This window comes from Vanellus vanellus (genome assembly GCF_965231255.1).
Source record: "Vanellus vanellus genome assembly, chromosome: 2".
NCBI lineage: Eukaryota > Metazoa > Chordata > Aves > Charadriiformes > Charadriidae > Vanellus > Vanellus vanellus.
The window spans coordinates 119113836-119138423 of record NC_138906.1 but is presented as its reverse complement, the minus strand read 5'-3'; the positions used below and the strand labels follow the sequence as shown (position 1 = coordinate 119138423).

The 24588-nt window shown below is 38.5% G+C and overlaps 1 protein-coding gene across 1 annotated transcript in view; it reads right to left on the bottom strand.

Annotated features, from left to right (window-relative positions):
- Positions 1–4700: 4700 nt before the first annotated feature.
- LAMA3 (laminin subunit alpha 3) overlaps positions 4701–24588 on the bottom strand; it is a gene marked incomplete at its 5' end in the record, with an annotated part of 116143 nt that continues 96255 nt past the window's right edge. The window contains 24 exons of the mRNA XM_082499123.1: positions 4701–5416; positions 5601–5720; positions 6066–6159; positions 7585–7712; positions 7854–8013; positions 8816–8956; positions 9264–9453; positions 9859–10019; positions 10323–10467; positions 12148–12279; positions 13152–13282; positions 14071–14211; positions 15397–15517; positions 15868–15992; positions 16902–17021; positions 17953–18103; positions 18597–18730; positions 19207–19369; positions 19464–19615; positions 20788–20964; positions 22036–22178; positions 23484–23663; positions 23747–23863; positions 24254–24353. Coding sequence (XP_082355249.1) covers positions 5271–5416; positions 5601–5720; positions 6066–6159; positions 7585–7712; positions 7854–8013; positions 8816–8956; positions 9264–9453; positions 9859–10019; positions 10323–10467; positions 12148–12279; positions 13152–13282; positions 14071–14211; positions 15397–15517; positions 15868–15992; positions 16902–17021; positions 17953–18103; positions 18597–18730; positions 19207–19369; positions 19464–19615; positions 20788–20964; positions 22036–22178; positions 23484–23663; positions 23747–23863; positions 24254–24353 — 3372 coding nt within the window. The 3' untranslated portion in view covers positions 4701–5270. The remainder of the gene's footprint in view (positions 5417–5600; positions 5721–6065; positions 6160–7584; positions 7713–7853; positions 8014–8815; positions 8957–9263; positions 9454–9858; positions 10020–10322; positions 10468–12147; positions 12280–13151; positions 13283–14070; positions 14212–15396; positions 15518–15867; positions 15993–16901; positions 17022–17952; positions 18104–18596; positions 18731–19206; positions 19370–19463; positions 19616–20787; positions 20965–22035; positions 22179–23483; positions 23664–23746; positions 23864–24253; positions 24354–24588) is intronic.

Below are 24588 nucleotides of genomic sequence, written 5' to 3'. Positions count from 1 at the left end.
TCCAGGTGTATTACTGACTCTCTAGGTTTGTAGCATCCAGACAATAATTCTGATCAGAAAGTAATCAGAACGCTATAGAATTAAGATTTATGGCAGGTGCTGTTACCTAAAAATATAAATCCTCTATTAAGTAATATCTCATGCTGATCAATTTTGGCTGATTATGTTATTAATACATTGTTAATTAAAACTGTGTCTGCAAGAGCTGGACATAGAGCCATTTATTTCTGTATCCTTTAAAATTATTCTCTTCATTATTTCCTCAGGCTTCAAAAAACAAATCTGAACAGTTCTTTCTGGATTGAAATTCTAACAGTCTTCTTCCATATCGATTTATAAATTACTGACATTTCTATGAATGTGATTATTCATTCTTACCAGTGCATAGTCCTCCTGTGACAGGAATCTTAGACACAGGCTCCCGCACAATACAGAAATCTGTTGCTGTTCCCAGTTTAAATATAACTGAACAGAGACAAAAGATCATGATGCTAACTATCTGTCTTTTTATTCTGTGTAATAATGCAGCAGCGCTCAATCTTTATCAATAAGTAGATGACATCTTAACAAAGAAAATGCATCTCATGGAACATTTCACATATGCTTCACATTCAGAACAACCTATAGGAAACACAGTAATTGGCTCAGGTGCAAAATAATGATAGAAGTGTATTTAAAAAAATCTTATATATTTTGAATGCTATCAGTTGCAAACCAGGAAATACAGTATGATATGCACAACAGGTCATAGTTTGGTTTCATGGTTACAGAGGATCCCCAAAATTGACAGAGAGAACATAAAGACTCATTGGTGATTTTGTGTGCAATCCTTTATACTCAGAGGATGCTTCATTGCAGCTCTGGCAATGCAGCCTCTTGCAGTTTTGAGATGCCTGGGCCGGCTGCACAAGGGAGGATTATGCTTATGCCTTGCAGTCTTAATGCCCTCAGGAAGCTATAACATTGTATTATGGCACTATCCCCTTTAACGTAAAGTAGTTCCTTTTGCCAGGGACATCCATTTAATGTATTTTTAGAAAATACAGGCAGATTTACAGAATACGGGACCATTGTGCCCTAAATTTCTTTACATCATTAGAGAAAGATGCAGGAGGTTTTTAAAATGAGGAAACCACAAAGAGAATGGTAAGAGGCAAAAAGCATGGCAAAAGTTCATTACAGAGCCATAATGCATTTGTAGCATTTTCAGTAAGGCTGCATTTCCAGGCTATTTTATGAGGGGCAGAAAGGAAGCAGAGGGGAGAAAAAAACCCAAATAATTCACAGAGGACTCCAGAAGAGGGAAAGCTACTAGCAGGAGGGAGAGCTAGAATGAACTGGCTCACAGGTAACTCCAAAGAAGTGGTTACAAACCCAGAGAAAGTGAACTCACCCAATTAATTTTGCTGCCAACAGAGTGAAAGGTCAATGGCTCTGTGTTTTACGTGAAAGCTCCACAGTAATAAAAGCACAGACCTTCAAGCTCAGATACGAGGAGACTGTTAAGAAGTTTTAATTGGAAGCTTTTGTTATTACAAACTTAAGTTACAATATCATTTATAAGCAATGAAAAGGAAAAATGTTTTCCTTGTAAATACATTCTTTTTTCTACAGTGAATGTGTATTTCCATCTACAGGGCCCTGTGATCTATTTCATTTTATTTGCCTGCAGTTCTCAGTGTTAGGTTTCCTAACTGTCTTTCAGCTCCCATTAATCTGGCTGTGTTTTGTAGTTATAATAAATGGGAACTTACAGACCTTGGTGTCATCCACCTCAGATAACATGATCCTATTAAATCTAATCCAAATTAACCGGAGGAGAACCCTTTGCCCTTGATACTTATATGGACAAGAAAGAGATTTGGCACTAGCAATACCAATGTGGCTTAGTCGGGAGAGGAAATCTTCTGCTCTCCTTATGTAATTGATTTGGGATTCAAATGAGCCATTATGGCAATCTAAACACACTGTTAAAGAGCGTGGGGTTTTTAGTCATGCACTCTCAGTGTATTGAACATTATATTTGATCCTTTTTCATTAAATTTTTCAAAACTTTCCTCAGAAGCTTGAATTTCAAGAGGTACAAACCATATAGCAAAATCTTGCCAGGAGACATTAACATATGCATTTCTTTGGTTATTACTTCTAATTTTAAAGTGAATGAAGCAAAATGCAAGCTGTAATACCTTTGCACCCTTGAAAACAAGCAATGAATAATAATGCAGGCTCAGAAAGGATGACTGGAATTGAGAGGTTTTTACCGCTGAAAATATTAGTATTACTTAAAGGCTTGAATAGCAAATAGTAAAGATGACTAGAGAATACAAAAATTACATTATCCCTCTCCTGTGGGAGTTATTTACTTCTATTCTAACACGGAAATTGATAGAGTTGGGGGCCCACCTGAAATGCTATAGCCAAAGGAGGTAAATAATCCACGGAAGTTACTGTAAAATGGCAGCATTCAGATGATGAAGACTTGGAACTGCTACTTATCACAATTAAAAAAAACCCGTGACACAGTGTTTCCCCAAGGCTAACATTGCTATTTACTCTCATAACATTTCATCTTACTTCAAGTTTTATTTACTTCTGGTCTGCTGTAAAATGCATTGCAGGGAATTGTTTACTTTAACAAAGATCTTTCCTGGTGAACCTGAAGAGAAGGAATCTTTACAATTGAAATGATGTCTACCATTCATGACTTGAAATACTTGATAATTCAGGCTCTTGTTTTCCAGAACTCGTTTCCCATGTGAGAAAATTCAGAATATTCTAAGCACAGAACAGACAATGCATGAAATACAGTTCAGTGTCCTTGTGGATTTCTTCAATAATAAGAATTCTTCATCAGACTAATCTAAATAGGACAACTTCTTTCCTCATGTAAAGATCATTCACTGGCTCTTCAAGATCAAAAAGCTTTTTACTAAGTGTTCATCAGTCTGGCATAGGTGTATCTACGTTTAAGTACAAAACCTGAAACTCTAATTGGCTGTTATTGATTGTCCCCACAATGCGTGACAGCCTGACTCTATGGAAGCAATACAACTGAAGAAACTGGGGAGTAAAAAAGAACCACTAAGAACCTTAAAACCAGAGAGACTTTTCTAGTTTTTCATTATGCATTAGGATTGTCCTGGAATTACTACTTGCTAGCCATTATCACTTATATTTATGTGAGTCTTTATACATTTTTCATTTCTTCTTCTCAGCATTAAAACTACTTCTGATAAAATAAAATCAGATGGAAAGGAATTGAAATCCAGGATGGGCTCCAGGTTGTGATGCAAAAATCTTTGCCATGTTTGCTTTTTCTGAGGGGGGAAGGGAAGAAGGAAAAGACTTTTTGTGACAAGGGAAAATCTGCCTCAGAGAGCAGTCTGGTGGGCATGAGATATGAAATGTTACTAGAGAATTGCTTGATAAAATTTAACTGTTCTTCCTTTCTCCTTGTGGAAATTCTCAGTGCCAACTAAGGCCAGTAAATCAACTGAGTATTTCCACAGTTTTGGTCCCCTGAATATTTGACATTCGACTTCAAAGGCAGGGGGCTTTACATGTAGAAAGGGTTCAGATGTTGCTATCTGAAAAGGTGATTTCGGAACCCCACCACCTCTAGGTTGATGGGTGTTTCTGTCCCACATGGCAGGCAGCCATACAGGAGAAGCTGTTTCTGCAGAGCATCTCCAGGGAGAGGGCTCTGCCATTATGTGCCAATTCCGCGCTCCTCAGAGGCTTCACCCATGGCATGCTTTCACCGCATCCCATTCCCTCCAAAACTAGCTCTACAGCTGAGGAACCTCTGCGTGAACATAGATTTGCCTGTAGCAGAATTGCCATAAAAGAAAAAGCAACGCAAGACTTGGTGTGAACAGCTTTCTGACACTTTTGCCGACCTGCAAAGGACCTGCAAAGCTGCAAAAATTTGATAAGGGATTAATGACCAAAGCCATAAGGGCTATTGGTCTGGCATCTTCTTCTATTAATCCAGCTAGCACCTCATTCCAAACACACTGAGGACACACTGCTGCACCTTGAGCAAGAAGGCAGCGGAAGGTGGGAGCAAACATTGCATTAGGTGGGAAGGAGGGTTTGTTTGCATCACTGTCTACTCCCGCCTAGGACCAGCCTTAGAAAATGTTTTAATTTTGCAAAAGAGGGCTGGCATCAGGAAAAAAAAAAAAAAGTAATGATCAAAGTGCTGCTTCTGAATGATACTGGAAGAAGAAGTCACATCAACTCTGTACAGTCCAGCCCTGTATTCAGAAAAATGAAGCAAACGGGGTCTCCTGCTCTCCACAATGGGTCAGGGTCAGGTACAAAGTAAAGATCTGAATGTCAAAGAAAACATCAAAGAAAACAGTTTTGCTGGTTTAGTCATGCAATTCATGCTATGTAACTCTAGCAGGTGCAACTGCTGTTCCTAAAATAACTTGTCTTCATTTAACCAAGAAAAAAAAGCCTATGGAGGAAACTTTCTGGTTTTCAAGACTACAAGAAAAATTACTGTCTTTCTGAGGTTTTTATATAACCAAATTCTAATAAGCGGAGATGATGGACTCCCGCTTATTCAGGCAAATCAGCTTCTTAGAGCTACAGAAATATTTGCATAAAGCAAGCGGGATTTAGCAGCTTGTAAAAAGCACATAAAAGAAACACCAGGTTAAAATAACCAAACAAGAAAGTGGATGGTTTTAAGAACATACTGCATTTATTTGGCCCCAGAATTCCTCGCATTGTAACAAACTCCCAGAGTTTCACTCCTTAAAGTGCTTCAAACTCCATTTATATTATTATTATTACTTTTAACATTAATGTACATTTCTGTATAAACATCAGTCCAAAGAGATTTATATTTTTATAAAATTCTTTATATTAGTGGATCAAATTTGCTCTCAAGATGACCAGCATTAAGGCAAATTTCCAAATTTAAGATACTGGAGTTACTCAAGTCTATGCTGTTGTGGGTGAGAGCAGAATTTGGCCCAGTAGGGTATATACAATTATATTTTCTGCATATATTTCAAAAGGCACAATGGATTACCTTGGAAATCAATAACGTTTAAAAGGGAGTCTATCAAAGCAAATACTTTTAATTTGCTTTGGCGCAGTCCACATCCAGAGGATGCATTTGCTCACCAGCTGTTCTGAATAACCAGCCTCATGACAGTGACATGATCAGCAAAAGGGGAACCAACGCTGCATGAATTCACACGGTACTTCAGCAGACCCAACCTGATGTGTGTACAAGCACCGTAACAGCAAAGTTACTTTGCTGGGCACCCGTGCAAACTCACTACACCATGAACCTCTGAAATTCTCCTGGCGGAGACATGTTTGTCATTGATGTTAATATTCCGAAGACAGCCAAAAAATGGGTCTTTAACTGGATGCCACAGTGTGTCCAAAGTTGCTATGAAAAACAAGGTGGAAAGATCAAATTAATAAAATGAGAATTATTTTAAAGAACATTCATTCCTGCTAAACTTTCAAAAGAGGTGGAATGATATAGAACTACATGCATGAATGGGACCTTTGTTTTGGAAAGGAAAAAAAGCCATGTAGATACATGAAAAACTAAGCAGCAATAATATTACCTGGAATTTTGCCGAAGTAGAGTGGCTGATGCACCCGTCTAGGAGGAGAGGGTGGAAGGCCAGTGGTATAGTTACTCTGTGTGCCCACCTCTAGCTGCACCGTGTTCTCCTTCTGAGAGACTGTGAAGAAGCAGGTAAATGAGTACTCCTTCTCAACTCTATTAAAGAATCAACTAGATATGGCACTATTTTTAAATAGCATCTGTCTTGAAATTTAACTCATAGGAAAAATAGATTTTATTTTAATTCAAAGTCAGATTGACACATCTGGGTACTCTGGGGCTAAATACAGTCCCCAAACCTCCTCTTACGTAAAGCCTTGAATTAACACGAGACACTTACATGGTTCTAAAGAGTGTTCTCAGAATAAACAGAAATGAAATGATTAATAAAAATCTGGAGCTGCAGTGCTCTGTGCCGACCGTCCTTTCAAAGTTTCAGAAGAACTGGTATGATACAACATACCTGCAATAGTATGCCACTGTCCATCAGACAGAGGTTGCTCAGGTGTGACTGATGTCTGGAATTCCCCAGCACCACTATTTCCAGCAGCAATGACCTGTAAAAAAGTTCTCTTTTAAGTTACCATGGCGAAGAAAAGAGCAACAGAAACACACGGTACTTTAAGTAATTTACTGTTCTTGTGATGGCTGAGTTTCACCTAGTTTTAAGAGTCACAGTCACTGTATACATATTTCAGAAATTATCCTCTCCAAGAGGAAAGTAAATTTCCCTCATAGATTTTACAAGCATAAATACATACCTTTGTCTCTCCCTCACAATCTTAAAAAATTATGTTAATTCTTTTGACCTAATCTTTCTGCGACAAGGTCTTTCCTACTAGGCCTTGCTTTCCTTTCCCGAAGCAGTCATCTACATGTTTGGCAGCTCTGGAGAGAATCTCTGCAATACATTTCTCTGGCCTTTCACACAATTTTGCACGACTCGTAATTCACTCATGAAGCTTGTAGCCTGGCTATTTACAATGACATTTTGAAGAAGCACCTGCTTGTGCTTTTTCACATCTTCCTTCTCATTCCTTGTGAGTGCATTAGTTTCTTTCAACATTTTCCTTTCAAGCTCTCTTTTGGGGTGATGGTTACAAGAATCTTGGTAATGCTCAGGTACCTGATATGCTGAAGCCACTTCCTATCAGGCTGATTGATGGTGTCCCACTGACCTTTTATTCCTTCCTGCTGCATCCTGGCCACACTCACAGCCAGCATTAATATAAGTTACTGCTGAAAAAAGGGGTCAATCTTGCCCTTAAGGAGTCCCCAGCTGTTGATGCCCCTGCTTCCATGTGCAAGTTGTGTCTTGAACCAGATCAGTGATTTGGGGGAAACTAACTGATGACAAAAAGATAAATAATAAAAACAAGTTCCCTAATCTGGGACGAGAAGAGCACATCTTCTATTTGACTGACATCTTTCTATTTGATGTCTCTCCAGCAGCAACCACAATAATTTTGTAGTCCACAAGTCACATTCTGAAGCTGTTACATTATGAAAAAGCAACAGTGATAATAATCACCATGACACACCCATCAACTAGAGGAGAAGATGCTAACACAAAGCAAGACTGCTCAAGTTCTATAGCGGACATGGTTACAGAGATGCATCAGTACAGCTGCGTGATGACTGACGTAGGAGTGGGAATAAGCCACAGAGTTCTGTAGCCTCTGGCCAAAACCCCAGTGGTTTTTTGCAAAGGCTCAAAAGCCTGAAAAAATTAAGACTATGCCCTACTGCTGACCGCTGTGAAGAAAGCATGTGCAAGCTAGTGTGCACACAATGGAAGCTGCTAACATAGGCACAGAGACAGGTTAAATGCTTTTTTTTCTATGCGATGTTTTTAAACAACTCTGAGGAAGTTGTTTAACCTGTAGTCATATGTTATAATACATCAGTCCAGAGTTCAAGGTCAGAATCCCCCTGCTGAATGTGGGTAATACAGCTAAAATGGAAACACAGCCTGTACTTACCTTTCCTCCTTCCATGTAAATAGTCAAGTAATTGTCTTGCTTGCTTCCAGCATGGAGAAGTATACCTGTTGAACTCCTTGGTCGAATGCTAAATACAATCCTAAAATCCAAGCCCATCAGCAAATTACCTGTGGAGAATTAAACAGTGGGTTGAGGAATGATCATAGGAGGAGATAATTGGAAAACCACATAAAAAAATATATTAAAAAGCCCTTACATGTACATATTTAAGACATAATTCCATATACCATAATCTCTACACAGCTTACCAATGGTGATATATCCTCCTTCATTAAAGAAATAAATCCCCGTCTCCATGGGAACATCCAGACATGGAAGTATGCCATATTTTTGCTGAGGTGCATTCATGACTTTTCCATTCATCTTAAAATTCCTCAGGCAACCCTTGAAACTGTTCATTGGTATATTCTGAAAGCATATTTCAACACAGGAATACTAAAGCATTATGGCAATTTTTTTAGTAAGAATATCCATTAGTTCTTTTGTATTGTTGGACTGTAGAAAGCCAACTGGCATTAAAGGCACCTAAAACCCATCTCTGATGCAGTGAAAAGGTATTCCAAAATTTAGAAAAAAGAGCTTAAAACATGAAAGTAACAGTTGCTTTTGAGTTAACATAACTCCTGCTTGCAGAACAGATACTTGCCAGTGATGTGTCAAAAAGACAATACAAGAGGAGTTGTGAAATCTCAAATATGCCCTTCCCTTCTAAGAGGCTGTTTATTTCTGATTTTATAGAAGGCTCTGCATCATTAATTGTCCAATTTTTAAAGTAATAGGAACCACACATATTTCGGATTAAAATCCACTGCTACATTCATAATTCCTTAATGAGAAGGATTCCTTTGCTTCTCTACAGATTAGCGCTTAGTCAACTGAGGTGAATATTCTGTGGCAAGAGGGTATTCCTGGAATTACAAATATGACTTTGGGCTTTTCTATTTTTTACAGAATAGAAATGAAAACAGTACATGCTTGTCAACAGTGTCTCAGCAACAAACATTGAAATTATGGGCCTATCTGAGAGCTGTATGAAGAGGAGAGGAAAAAGATCTGTAATGAACAACTGCAAAGACCACAGATGGTGCTCAGTCAGTGCTTGGAAATATCCCCCAAACCTTTTCAAGATGGAAATCCTGCATATTAACACTTTCACATGTAATTAGTGCAGCATAGGTAGTGGGGGGGGGTGGATGTATCAATTATTTACCTGTCTTTTCAGTGATGGCAGCCCTCCCACATAGATTGGTGGCTTAATACTGATGGCGGACTTTGTTGCTAATCTTCCGTGCTGGGCCCTTAGACCATCAACAACAAGGCGGACATCCTTCCCATCTGTGCTGAAGACCACCTTTGCAGGGTGCAAACATAACAGAATGAGAAACCCCAAAGCCAATGAAAGCCACTGGAGGTTTTTCTTTTTTCCTTTAATTTGAACACTGTGTTGTTGAAATATTTAAACTGAAAATAACCTGCTGGGACCATCAATCTCTGTAAGCTCTCTTATAACAGAGACCTGTCAACCACATGAACTTTCAGGCATAGGAATTAACTTCAGATGACTAAAATCAAATTTCTAAAAACTTAAAAATTCAATAGGCTGTGCCTGCTGAATGCTAGTTGTAGTTTCACCATGGTTCCTGTGCCATACTACTTACACTGTGCCACTGCCCATCATTGTATTTGGTACTGGTTTTGATTTTGATTCGTTTTCCTCCAGAGCCTAGTGAAAAGACCAAACGTCCTTTTGAAATGTGGAGAGCCATATAAGAGTCCTCAGAGCTTTCCTCCGTGAAAACTATTAATCCTTTTGATGATCGAGTCCGTACATCTACAGAGAAATGTAACCTGTAGTGGAAAGTAAGCATATTGAAATATATGTCTGTTTTGTTAGTTGTTGTATTCTTTCCATTCTCCAGAAAAATGCCAAGGAAACTCCATTTGTGAAATGCAGAACAGCTTTTGGGTGGAATCACAGTGTTCTACATTGCCTGCATTTCTGAAAGTGAATGAAAGTTGACACATTCAGGCTTAGGATTTGGCATCAATATACACTGTAATTGTCCACCACATACAAGTCAATCTACAAGTTTGGGTAAAAGTTAGCAAAGAAAAAAAATGCCTGAACCTTTAGAACCACTCTTGTGCTATGCCTCAAGACATACAGAAGAAGAAATCCTAACTTCCAGCACCCAAAGATTCAAGCACCTTTGACAATTCAAGTATTAGGAGAACAGAGAACGTTTGTATTACCTGTCTGTAGATGACAGTGGAGAAAATGTGTAGGACATGAAACTGTTGGGGGTGTTTCCAAGGAGATATGCTTCACTGCTAACATTTAACTGAGTTGGTAAAGTGTGTTTGTTCTGGTTCTGCACATTAGCGGCTTTCAAATAATCAAGGTATTTTTCATTCTGTACCTGTAAGGCAGAATTGAAACATATACTATGTGTGAACATGAAAAAAAAACATTTCAACCTACACATTTAAGAGTTCCCATCTGAGGCAGTCAACAGCCTTCTCTAAATGACAGAGAAGCTGTTGTTATTCTGGACAGGTATGGGTTTAGCGTGGAGCTTCAACACAGAAAGACCTTGCTTCAGATGTGAGATGGAAGGAAAATAGTAACATCTGAATCTCAGTTCTAGAAACCATGGCTGTGCAGACAAAGCCTTGGCATGAATACGGAGCAAAGATGACAGTAAAAACAAGCATACCTTGAGCATCTTAAACCTGAGAGGGTTTTTAAATTCTTTCAGTAGCAGTGGTTCGAGGTTCTCATATTTGCGGCAAGCTCCGAGGGACACACCAGTCTTTGCAGTATAATTAACGAGATTTTGAACCTCAGGGAGCTGATCTGCCCTAGAGTGATGAAAGCAGTAAGTGCTGTGATGCAGCATTCCTTTTCTGTAGCGTAATCAAGAACATACTGTAAAACTGTGGTCTGTACAAAATAGATTTCTGAGTGACCTGATGTTAAAAGTACTGATTTTTATTTTTCAATGAAAAATGTAGGTTCAATGCTGAAAAACGTATTCATATTTGTCATGGTTCTGCCTATTTCTTTTTGGCTATGGAAAAACCTCTGACGTTTTGTTCTCATCTCTTCTACACAAAGTATTTTTTGCTAAAAGCTATCTATTTAAAAAAACAAACAAACAAACACTGCCATTGAAGAAAGGGGAAAAAATGACAGCAGCTTTGATTGACTAAGATTTCTGGATCAGACTACAAGATTTTGCTGGTTAATTATGCATAACCAGTGGCAGATCAAGAAAAAATGGCAACATCAAATCTTGCTAACTCAACAATTCACTCTTTCCTTAAATAACATGTTCTAATGAGACTTCTCAAGGGGTAAAGCCCATCACAACTTAATATGTAGCTTTAGTATTATAGCCATATTATCAGAAAGACTGTCAAAACCAATTTCTTGTGTGCATAAAGAATAATAATAAGTATTACTATAATTTTGTAAGTTGTACACAGCATAGAGATGCTGTGTACACTGCATTTGTAATCAGTAAACTACAAAACACTTCACAGCTACAAAAAGCAATGAAAGTCCTTGTCCATGTTTATTTATGATGAGAGCAGTAGAGTTGGGAGCAGAACCTGTACTTCTTCAATTCTGGTCCAGTTCTCCATTCACTTGATCAAACTAGCTACAATCTTAATTCTCCATCTATTTTTTTTACTAAAAGCAATTTCCAAATTTGTTTTCTGACAGGTAGGTTAATATACAAGTTACTTCATTGTCTTGTAGTGCTTTAAATGAAGATATAATTTGAGCAATCTGATCTAGTAAAGATGACCCTATGCGTGGCAGGGGGGTTGGACTAGATGATCTTTAAAGGTCCCTTCCAACTCAAACCATTCTGTGTTTCTATGATAATCAAATCAAAATACACTACTATTTTTTTTAAATTCTACACATTTATAGCTCTTCATCAAAACTTAACTAAATCAAAGCCCCACTGGGACATCACTTGTGACTCAAGGAATGCTTTTCTTTAAAGAACATATTTATGCATAATTTTTCGCCTAAATTTTGCCTGTAAGATGTCTCCAATAACCAGACAAACAGATGTGAAAAAGGAGACAACATAAATCTGGCACCTGATTTCTATACATATGTTCTCATTTGTTTGTGTAACTGCTTTGGTTCTGCCAGTAAGCTTCGCTCATTTCATTCCCTGGCTCCCTGAGTAGCTGTAATGATACTATCTAGCAGATCTTTTTGGATGCTTTGTTGGGACACTCCCAATTCACTATGTTGAGTTCATTCTTTGATTAAAAGACTACTAAACAGGTATGATTCAGACTAAAATTCCATTACATCTGAACAGCAGATTGAATTACAACTTCATACCATGTATAATCTGCCTGAATGAAGGAATATTTCAGGGCAGCAAAGTTATGCGTTCGTGAAGGCTTCATCCACGTAGAACAAAAGCAATTTAGCAAAAAGTGATTTTAGTATGATTATAGAAGGAAAACAGGCCAAAATACATGAAACAAAATTATTTCTAAGCCAAATACCTTTTTATAAAGATGTTTGAGATGCAACCTTCAAAATTATCTCCACCAAGTTTTATAGGTTCAATTAATGCCCGTGCTCTTGGAGAGTCAACTGGTTCTGATGTCAACCCATCATCAACCAGCAGATGTACTCTGAAACAAAGTGAATGAAAATAAGCATGAAAGCTAAAGAAATAGTTACAAACCTAAATGAAATATATATATATTAAAAAAGAACCCTTCGACAGAAGTGTTTTCTTGTTACACTGTAATTATGCTAGAGCTTCATTAGCTTACTTCTGCTATTTTTTCAGTATGTGCTCATTGACTGCTGAAACTGCTCTGCTTTTTGGTAGTAGGTATTGAGCTGAAGGTAGTACTTCAGTCCTACAGTGAAATCCTGGTCCAATTGAAAGTCATGAAAAGACTCTCATTGACAACTATGGGACAGGATTTCATCCTTTGTGTCCAAATGGTGCACTTGACATGTTAGCAACAGCCAGTACAGATAATATTAAGTCATAATTACCCAAAGTTGTAGCCAATCATTCAAAACTTTCCACTTTAACTAGCACTTATATCATTTTATGTGTGCCACAGAAATCAATATGACTTAGGAGCTTTTTAGTAAATTGTCTCTTCTGATATGTACATAACAGATCATTGTTAAAAACCCAGACAGAATATTAGCTTCTTCCCTGGGCCTTTAACTGCCTGTGTTAGAAATTTAACATAAAGTTACATATGTAAAAGCTAAGGGAAGGTGAAGAGCTCCAAAGCTCCAGCTTGACAAGCAGTCAAAACTCACACAATCTATAAAACACACGCATACTGATGTACAGCTGATATATCACAGGTACCGACATGCACATTCATAGACCAAAAATCTCCTTTTGCTTCATTATTTCAGTATCCTTTGCTAGCAGAGGTCATTTTTAGCTGTGTACTCAAAGAACAAAGTCACACAGAATTTTAATCTTTCCCCAACCACAACATAAAAAAATCAGATAAAGAACTGGACTCACGTGTTGTCTTTTTTTATTACTGTCACATAATGCATCGACCCATCTTCATATTTGTTTTCCAGTTTGATTTCCTTCTCTCCCATCTTTGCATGTACAAAGCCAGGTCTCAGAAAGATGGTAAGAATATTAGGCTATAAAAGAATGCCACAAAATTATCAGGTAAATGTAAATGCCTTTAGTTCTCCTTGATATTGCCATTAATAAAGTTCTCAGTGGCCTCTTGTGGGAAAGAAATTTTCTTACACTAAAACTGCATCTCTCAGTCATCTACTACCAGATATTACACCCAGTTCTGCACAGTTAGCATAGTTCCTGTTTAAAATACCTCTGCACTCTGAATACTAAACAGTCATTTAAAATATTTGTTTAAAGTATTTTTACAAAAAGTGGAGGATTCAGTCCTCCCCTTCTCAAATGCCTGGTGTGCACTCACTCCTTAACTCCTCCAGCCAGCAAGAATGGAGTTCTGCTTGAACCTCCCTGCTTTCTGAGGGAACATAGCCAAAATCAACCCCTTTTCTCTGCCTATTTGGTCATGGTAATGTCTCTGCGTGGGAAGAATGCCAGTTTTTCCTGAGAAAATTTCCAGCCAACTTTATTAGGCAACAGTTATTTTACTGGGATGGTGGTGTTCTGGTGTATGAGCTACTCTGCAAAAGGATCAAGTTCAAAGCTCAGTTACTCATCAATCTACTTGTTGGCTGAATGAAGAGATTGCCAGGATTAATTTCTCTGGCCTAGGGCATGCAAGATGCCATGCTCAAAAGATGATTATGATAACCTTTCCTTGACTTAAGATACAAGAATCTACATGAGACTTATGACACAAACTGATGCCAAACTGACAGAGTCACGAAGAGACATCACTGATCCAGAAACAAAAACCAGTCACATATTCTAAGTTGAACATGTTTCCTACCCATAGATTGTAATTTAAGAGTGTTCCAGTCGATGCTGTGGTCTGAAAGCCAAAGCCAACTTGGAAATCCTTGGGAAATGGGAAACCCACAGCACTCAGGCTCAGTGTTCCCTGCTTGGAGAAAGCTGCAGATCTGATGAGCTGAAAGAGAGACGATGCTTTCAGTGATTTTTCTTTTAATCAGAAGTGTTCAGCATGGGACAGCAACTGCCCCACTCAACATAATTGCGACTGACTCCAGTCAAAAACCAAGCACAAGGGAAACTGCAAGTACAATTATTTCAGTATGGAACAGACCGCTTCCACCAGCACTAACTATGATCTGAGAAATTCTAAAGGGACGTGAGGCTTGCTGGTATAACGAGCTGTTTGTCTCTAGCTAGTCTTCGCATCGACATAATGGCTTTGAAACTTTTCATGTTTGGGGACACAAAAGTGAGCAGCTGGAGGAATGGTTCGTAAGTACGGAGCTGTGCAGATGAGCTACATAACTGAAACTGTGTGAGTCATAGGACAGACTATACCTGGGCCTTTTTGAACAAAACACACTTTAATACATGAGAAGTCATACAGATACAGAGAGAGAATGAAGGTCAGATCCTCTGCATAGGGAAATGGCCTGCAAAGAAACTGCTCTGTGAAAGGTTTAGATGCCACAAAGGGAATGCAAATGAGCACAAACTTTCAGTGCAATGCTATAGTAAAATGGGCAAATGGGATCATGCACCGTGTAAGTAGCAGCAAGTAGAAGCAGAAGGGTAGTTTTCATCTCTCCATGCAGCATTGGTTAAGCCAACACTGAAATGTCACATTGTCCCATTTTAAAAAGAATGTGGCAAAACTCAAGGGTGCACAGAAAATAATTATAAAACAATCAGATGAGCGGAGCAATAGCCTTTCAATCAGAGACTTCGGTGGAAGTAGAATCTGCTTAGCTCTTTCAAGAAAAAAGGTTGAGAGGTCATTTAATTAGGAAGCATAAGCACTTTGGCAAGAGGAAAGATCATAAGTAGCATTAAGTAACTAAATATTCTGTCCTAATCAATAACAGCAACTGGAAGCCAACAAGTTTACATGGTAAATATGAATTCTTAATTGTACACAGTATTAATTAATAGGGTGGACTATGTGCTGGAGAAAGCTACCACAGTAGGGGTGGAGTCTCTTTTCTTCTGTGTCTTCATACCAAGCCCAAGTTCTTTTATTACCATCACATGTTAACCAAATATAATTTTTTACCTAAGTAAAGCACAATGGTCCAGGATTTATAGACAAACCAGACTCTGTGAACTCCAGCAGAAGTTTTTAAAGAACTTGGTTAGTTACCTTCCAGTCATCTGAACATTTCTTGCTGACACCAACAGTCTCGTCAAAAATAACGGATGCAGTGTTAGGGTTTTTCACATTCTTCATACAGCCCCGGAACGGAGGTGTGGATATATTAAAGCTGGTTTCAGGGAGTGGAAGGAAAAAGAGTTCAGTAGCCTGGTATTTCAAAGCACACACCAGTACAGTAGCCTGTAAATGCTGACAATATAAGAAAGAGAAAAACAGAACGAGCAATCTCTCTTGCACACACATACTTCATGCTGATCAAACCCGATCTTCCGGATACACTCCAACAAAGATCCCACCATTAGCCAAAAATCACAGATTATAATCATGTATTATACACTTGTTATTTTCATATCACATAAGATACCCAATACAGAGTGTGAAAGAAATTGCCTAAGGAAAGAGTTTAAATGGAGTTTCCATACAAAGCCTGTGTATTACAGTGTTTTTATAGTTACTCACTGTTCCCGTAGAGAAGGTGGAATTCCACCTAGATAGTACTTGGTGAAAAGGAAGACATTTATGTTGGCTTTAATATTGGGACTGACATGAACAGTATTCTTACTTCGGGCAAGCACCAAATGAATCTGAAATAGGTGAATAATGAGAATGACTTAACTCAGCAGAAATAAAAATAATTTAGCAGATTAAAAGTACTCCCACAGAGCAGGACACATTGGGGTTTTTTCCCCTCCTCTTGTTTACTCATGACTTAAATCCAGAATAACTGCAGCAGTTCAAAGGTACTTTGCAAAATTTGGGCATTTAGCCAAAGCAAATGCCTAAGCAAAATGCTCTACTATCCAAATACAAGGTGAGGTTTTATTTTCCTCAGGAAGATTGCCCTAAAAATACACCTCACCTAAGATTCAGATATTGCTTTCTATTTGCAGTTGAAGATTCAGGAGCTGCTGCGTGATACAAAGACTAGGTCAGTCAGCTGGCTGGGAGGTAACTTGACCCAGTACGGCATAAAGATTCCTTCCAGCAGACCCTGCAACCTACGCTATTTAGTTGGAGATGTATTAAGGGGAAAAGGGAGAATGAATCAACATGGCAATCAAAGGTTTTAACAATGTCTTTACAATTTCACTCTGGTAGCACTACAAAACAGCTGGACTGAAGCTAAGTAGACAAGCAACAACAAAAAGACTCTTTTGTAGTACAGATCTCTGTAAAGATCCCTTAGGTGGCAAAACCACTAATCTAATTATTAAACTAATGTTCAGAATTGCAGTGTACACAGCTCTCTCTACATAAAGCATTGCTCTGTCAAAGTTTTTTGATTGGTGGTTTTTCTGTTAAAACTGAACGTATTCACAGGAAAGCACAACAGTAGAAAGATTAATTTTCACGTGTCCAAACTCATCTCCAGCAGCTTGATCTCCTCAACACAAAAGGAAAACTTCACAATTAAACTTTACAACAGGATGTTTAGTTTCAGCTAATGTGTATTTTTACAAATAATGATCACTTGACTGTTTAAAATTACATACTTGTTTATATGTTCCGTCATTTACAGTTGCGTTGGTTCCTATTTCTTTTGGAGGCTCAGAGCCAACTTTGTATCTAAAAACTGTGTGACCATCTTTAATGAGCACACTGATGAACTGATCCTGCAATAAAAAAAAATGGCCAACACAATTAGAAACATAGAATCATAGAATGGTTTAGGTTGGAAGGGACCTTAAAGATCATCTAATTAATTAAACTGCCAACATTTCATATATATTTCATTGTCATGTGAATAATCTTAATGAAGCTATAGAGTTGCTTGAACAAAGCTTTTGGAGGAAAAGATAACACAAAGCAGACTAAAACTTATAGTAATCAACCATAATTACTTTAATCTGTTATAAACAGATCTGGTATCAGCTCCAGATGTATCCTCCAAATCTCTAGAGGACTTTTTGTCATTTCAAGATGTCTACTGACTTCTTACAGCATTAAGAAATTATCCAGAACATGTCCAGTGATTGCAAACATGCCTATAATATTATTAGATAAGTAGCATGACTGCTGTTTTGAGCACTTTTGCAGGTATAAGTCACCACTTATCCCATGTCACTTTCTACATTCTTCCTTACTCTGTTGCCATGCGTATCCAGGTTTTGGAACAGTGCATTTCCACTTTTGGAGGATCTCAGTATTTCAAAATCAGTTTGATTCAAATTACATCCTCCCTGCCTACCCCCCAGTTCCGAATTCTCTTCACGGCCTAATGGAGGAGCTACTTGGAATTATTTTTTTTCTCAGCCTTGACAAAGTGAGTATTCAGCAGCCATTATAGAATCATAGAATAACTCAAGTCGGAAGGGACCCATAGGGATCATCAAGTCCAACTGTCTGCTCCTCGCAGGACTAGCTAAAACTAAACCATATGACATTAAACATACAGCAGAATCTACCCATCTGCCACGCAGGCAAAAATAACACTTTTAAGAAATTTCCTTACAGTTATTACTAAATCTAACATGTTCTTGAGTAAGCAAAGTTTTAAAAAATGTTCTCGGACCACAAAACAGACAGAAGCATTCCACGAATTACCCCATTTGCAGCAAAAAACACAATGCCTTCATCTGCGGTAGTCTCAATTGTCTGCTCGTAGCGCACTCGGCTGTGGGTATTTTGTTCTTTCAATTTGACACTGGCATAACCAGTGCCTTCAAAATAGCTTTGGTCAGTCTCTTCTTTATACCTGTAATAATTCAGTGTCACAGATGTGAATAAACAAGAGCAAAAACTGTTACCATATGGACTTATTGTCATAATTTTAAAAAAGCTTAAGTTAAAGCATTTGGCCAAATTCTGATCTAACCCAAGTAAAGAGAAAACCTTCCACTGGCTTCTATTGGATTCTCATATGGTCTTTAGAGAGGAAATCATTAGTGACTGACTTTTTTGCACTTAAGGTAATATTTACTTTATAAAGGAGCTGAATACATCAATCCATGAATTGTGTCTGGGTATTACAACATTTAAATTGTTGGTCAGCGCACTGAGATTGCCATAGATGTAAGTTGTGACACCAACACTGAGGATTTTCTCTAACAAATATAGTAAGGACCAATAGTTAGAAAAAAATCACCAGTTTACCCACAGTGATTATTCTTCTGAATATGAAAAAAAAAAAAAGAATTCATAATGATAAAATCACAGAACCATGAAACACTTCTGTGTTTATACCATACCTTCTGCAGGGTTGTACTTCAGTGGTATTGAGATTAAATGTCCTCTTGAAGTTGTAAAGGCTGATAATATGCTCATTTAGGTTGTCTAATTCAATGCAGCCTTCATAATGAGGATAGTCTAGCTTAAGTGGAGGCTGCAAAATAATGTCATCAAAAACATTCCGTCAAAATCAGCTGACAAAATTTTACATTGACATGTAACTGCTAAGACCTACTGCAAATATTAGTAAGACACAGAATATGACATTCTAAATATCATAACATTATTATAGCTTTGTATATAATATCCAAACCATCTGATACCACCCCAGGAATACTGCAGCACAATTTACAGTGGAGTCATATGGATGGACTTGGAATAGTACTTAGCAGGACTGGACAGGTTTCATGCTGTCCTCGGCAGATGAAATACCATCATGCTCCCTTCTAGCATACTATAAGCCAGGCAGCTTCTGTAGGAAGTAGCATCTCTTTGCATCCCCTCTGTTCCTACTGACACAGATAAACTTTTACACAGCCTTTGAAAGACTGCTAGTTTCAATCTTTACTTGTAAGAACAACAGAATGGTTAATATGGAAATCTCTTAAAAGACTAAGCAACTCTTTGTACCCTAAAATCTGGTGGGTATCCTCCAACATAAAAGACAACAGTGCTGGGATCAAGATTTAGGAGAATGTCATTGGCTTCTCCACTTGCAGTCAAAGGTCTTTCATATTCTGGAGAAGTTGATGTTGCTGCTTTGATGTAATTCAGCTTTACATACTGGTAAATCCTAAAACCAAAACAAACAAAATATCACATCATGCTAATAAAAGATCTTCTGAACAGGTTTTGGAAAAGGCTGTTGTGCACTGTGGATCTTATACCTTTCAAACTTAACTTGATCCATAACAGCTTCTTCAGTTTCACTTTGAGTCACTAATGGCTGCACATCTATTTCTACATCGCCGTCTCCCAGGTTATAGACACAAGTGAGGCGACCACCTTTCACAGCCATACCAATATAGTCCTTGGAAGCCTAAGAATAGCAAAGCAAATAATCATTAATAAATGATTAATGTTAATGAAGGTAAAATACAGAAGCACTTCCTCAGAGACATCATCATACTGTGCATGAGTCGTAAGAAATCCACCCACCTAATGATGAGAATTGTTATTAAGTTTATCAGTTCTCGGAAAAAAAAAATTGTAATCATACATGTTGCACTGATTCAACGAATAACGTGTTGCATTGATTCAGTGAATATCGTTATAGAGTCATGTGTGGGTTTTTATTTTTATAACAATAGTAGCTAAAATAATTTCCACCTTCGTAACATCTCCCAGCTAAAGCCATGAAAACATGACACCTTTACTAAAAATTAGACTCAATGTCTGTGAAATAAAAAGGAAGTTTGGACTAACACTCAGTCAAGGACAACGGTTCCTCCGGAGATGACTGGAAGCAGTCATTTTCCCAAACCATTCACATTTTATTTCTCCAACATATCATATTTCACAAGTAACAATTAAAATGCTGCCAACAGATATCCTGGCCAGATATTCAGGGGATAAAAAGGTGAAATCCAGTGTAGAACAACTACCTTTAAACAGCTTTCTCTGTATCCACAAGACTCACTACAGATACAGCTGCTGTCATATAACAAGATTTAAAAGTACATAGTTAGGAACTGCAAGCAGGAAATTTCTAAAATGTTTGATGGTGCTGGAGCAAGCCTGAATGCACAAGCAGGTCTGTATTATTCTACGCATTCAGAAGAGAAAAACATTAAAAGCCGAGGGACTGAATTTTAAAATTTGTTTTTAACCAACAGAGAAACTCACAGTGACTTATATTGTGAAAAGAGCCAAAGCTCTGAGGCAGCAGTTGGGCTGAGTTTGTGCTGACTGCTGCAGAACCTGACACTTCTGACAAGACTGTGTGATGGTATCCGTGACTGAGAAGTAACTTCCAAAGGAGCAAAACAGCAAAGCATCAAAGGGCAAAGCAGTCACCCACCCAACAAGTTACTTTGCTAGTGGAGGAATGAACTATTCTTCACAAAATACTTCTGCCACCATATAATGGCAATTATAAAGAAATGGGCCAACAGTAGCTATAAACTTCAGTCAAAATAAATAATCTCCCATCTGTTTCTCAAAGCGTTTTGTCTGTTCTAAAAGTCAGATTAAATTTCAAAATATACCTACATCTTTATTTCCCAGGTACAGTACAAACTTATTTGATGCCCTCTGGGGAGCGTCTAATCTTGTCTGAGGTCTTTGGAGAAAGAAAGAAAGCGAAGTATAGCCTTTCAGATCTTCAAGGTTGCTTGGAGGTCGAACCTCTACACCAGAGCTGCCATTGAACCTCATAGGAATAGCAACCTGTTAAGAAAAACAAAATTCAGTATGTTATCATTATCTATTGCTACTAATCCTACTTATTTCACTGCTGTCTTTAATTGCAAAGTAACCCATTACATATCCTAGTCATGTTACAGCCATCAATTACTACAGATTTGGACTCTGATCCTACCAAACAATATAACTAGGAAACAGACTGGATAATACAGTATTCTGTATTATCAATACTTATCACTTAACACAGCACTTTTTTACTCCAGACATTAATTAATCAACCTTTACCGCACCTCTGACAAGTAACTGTTACCTTCAATACACGGATAGGGAAGGATGCGCCCTGCGGCTGTAAAGAGCAAGCCTATGAATTATTTAGATGACTGCATACATATCCTGATGCTTCACTTAGCTGGACTTGACTGTCTGTTGGAAATTATAATGCACCTCTGATATTAATAAAGACATGTCCTATTACAGCTATTTACACCATGGTCACAGATTCCTCTTATTCATTATAAGCGTAGGTTATTTGTGATGACCTAAGGGATGCTCCTCTGGGACTTGAGACCACACTATCCCATGAGCAACCACAGTAGTTGCTTAAATGGAGAAAAGGCAGTGTAATAAGATGCTAGTAGCCAACTCCTAAAATTGTGGGGCAGCTGGAGACATGAGAGCACAGGGCTCCACACTTTTTTGGAAGTGCCACTGTTCCACTGGCCATGCGTGGGTGGAGAGCCCTGCCTCTAAGCTGCAGAGTCGACTCTACCCCTGCTGCCAAAGCCAACAAAATGTACCTTGGGAGGAAAGAGGCTATTGTACAAATAAGTATTACAGAGATTACCTGGATAAAAAAACCCTACGGGAGGAGGATGGAGCAGGATGCTACTGCACCCACTCATTTTTATGTACAAATTATAATGCTTCCCATCATCACAGTTACTTTAAGTGCTGGGTGGTGATGTTGAATTAAATTTATGTCTGGTCTTGCACATACATTTTAACAAAATGATTTGGAAGGAGAAAGAGGAACAACAGTACTACTCTTTGTCCAAACCACTGAGGTCAAGCACAATTACAATGTTCAGGACAGACCTTATTTGCAGCATCTCTTGCCTGCTGAATCAGCTCTCTGATACGATTTACGTTCTCAGATATGTTGCTTATTGGCATCAGCTGCTGGTTGATACTCTCGATCTTGCTGAACAGATCTGGAAGTTTGTTTGTCAATTTTTTTACTACAATGAAAGAAAAAAAACATTGATGATAGAAAGGAGAAGGAAAACAGATGCAAAAATATGATATGACTACATGATTATCAGAAAAGCAGTCTGTAGGGTGATGACAGAACTGAAAGGATTAGCCTGAAAGTATTAGTAGTCTGCAACTCTATGATGCAGAGGGCAAATAAAAAGAAATTCAGACCTATTATTTTTCTAAATATGACTTAATAAGTCATAAGCCGGTCTTGTAACTGCAGGGATGACTTACGACTCTGCAATAACATTCACGGATAGCTCTTGTATTTTCCTTACTTAAAATGTTTTCTCTCACTTGACTTTATCAAACAAAGTTGCTGAAAAGATGAAAAAAAGATGCTGTTTGGGATTGTGATTATCCCCTATTTTGCATTCAACGCAGGCTCTATGCAATCTATTTCACTTAATTTCAGCTAACAGACACCCAGCCCAAGCTAATTGCCAAGGTCCCTTCTCTAGTCAGCGTAGTGGAAAAATCACAGAATCACAGAGTGGCTGACGTTGGAAGGTACCTATGGAGGTCATCTTGTCCAAATCCTCTGCTCAAGCACGGCCATGTAGAGCCAGTTGCCTAGAATCATGTCTAGGTGGCTTTTGAGTATCTCCGAGGATGGAGACTCTACAACCACTCTAGGCAACCTGTGCCAGTGCTCGGTCACCCTCACAGTAAAAAAGTGTTTCCTGATGTTCAGAGGGAACCTCCTGTGTTTGCCACAAGGGTACATTGCTGGGTCATGTTCAACTTGGTGCCCCTCAGGACCCTCAGGTCCTTTTCTGCAAAGCTGCTTTCCGGCTTGGCCACCCCTCAGCATATACTGGTGCATGAGGTTGTTTCCCCTCAGGTGCAGGACTTCTTGTTGCACTTCATGAAGTTCCTATGAACCCATTTCTGCAGCCTGTTGAGGTCTGTCTGAATGACAGCACAACCTTCTGGTCACTCCTCCCAATTTTGTGTCACCGGCAAACTTGCTGAGGGTACACTCTGCCCCATCATCCAGATCAATAATGAAGATGTTAAACAGGGTCAGACCCAGTACTGAACCCTGAGGTGCACTGCTAGTCACTGGCCTTCAAGCCTTTAGCGACCAGTCACAGTATTAGCTTTTAACACATACCACATGATGGCCTGAATCACCATCTGCAGTACCTGTCCCTTTCCACTGGTAATAAAGGAAGCTCAGAATACTGGCTTAGGCTAGGTGCCTAACTTTTGGATGACTAAAATTTCTGCTGCAAAACTGACCACGTTCACCTAAAAGCGGTCTCAGATAGCACCTGCAATACCTGAATTGTTTGCCTCCATCAATGCTTTACTGAAGCCAGCGCTCTGTGTGCTTCCATAGGTACTCTTTATTTTTTCCACATCTACTTGAATTGGGAGCAGTTCGTCCAATACATTAGTCGTGACATCCTCGGCACTTTTTACCATGCTCTTTGCATTGGTGATGATGCTGTCGATGTCATCTGAAACACACACAAATGCATGTGCAGATTCTTATAGTGATAGATAAAAGCAGCAAAACAGAAGCAATCAGGAAGTAACTAACCTCTGTTTATCCCATTGAGATTATTTTGAAGAGTGACAAGATCAATTTGCAGTGTATTCTTCTTTCCATCGGTGACATCAAGTCTTTGCTTTATGTCTTCAAGGGTTGGACCAATAGCTGCAAAACAGTGAATGCCCTGTATGAATTTTAAACAGAAATACCACCTCTCTGTTGGACAGGTGGTGTGGCAGCACCAGTCTGCACTCTTGCACAGCTCATGTTACCAGTGAGCAGTGAATAAGCATTTGCACTGCAAAACAAATACAAGGCTAAGGATTTGCTGGATTGGAGTACTTCAAGGATGTATAGCATAGGAGAGGTAGGAAATCCACTTTCTCGCCTTTTTACCATTGGAAATAACGATCACAAGATGTCCCATTGTAATGGAACTAGCCCCTTCTGGTTAAATATAGGCTGCAGAGCTTTGCTGAACTGTGAAAATTCATGGTTCAATGGAAGCTTGTCATGCTGGGCCAACATTTCTACTATCGCTTTCTTTCTCGGTACCTTGCAACGTCCTCTCAGTCTCCTGTGCTTGATTCAAGAGTGTATTGCTCTCGGTTTTTAACTTTGCGGCTTTTCCTGATAGGTCTTCTCTCTTCACAGTCTGGTAATAGAAGCATGGTTCAGTAAGCCTGCTTTAGTAATTATACTAAAATTTAAAGAGTAAAAGAGATAGCCCAATCCAGTTTTAAAAAAACAACTATACAGGGGGAGAGATTTCATGTGAAGAACACCACCTTAAATAACAATTATCAAGATTAATTTAAGCATAATACAACCTTGGTGTTTAGCAAACTTCTGATATATTTTTGGGGCATTTGGAAGAAATTACTAGCCCA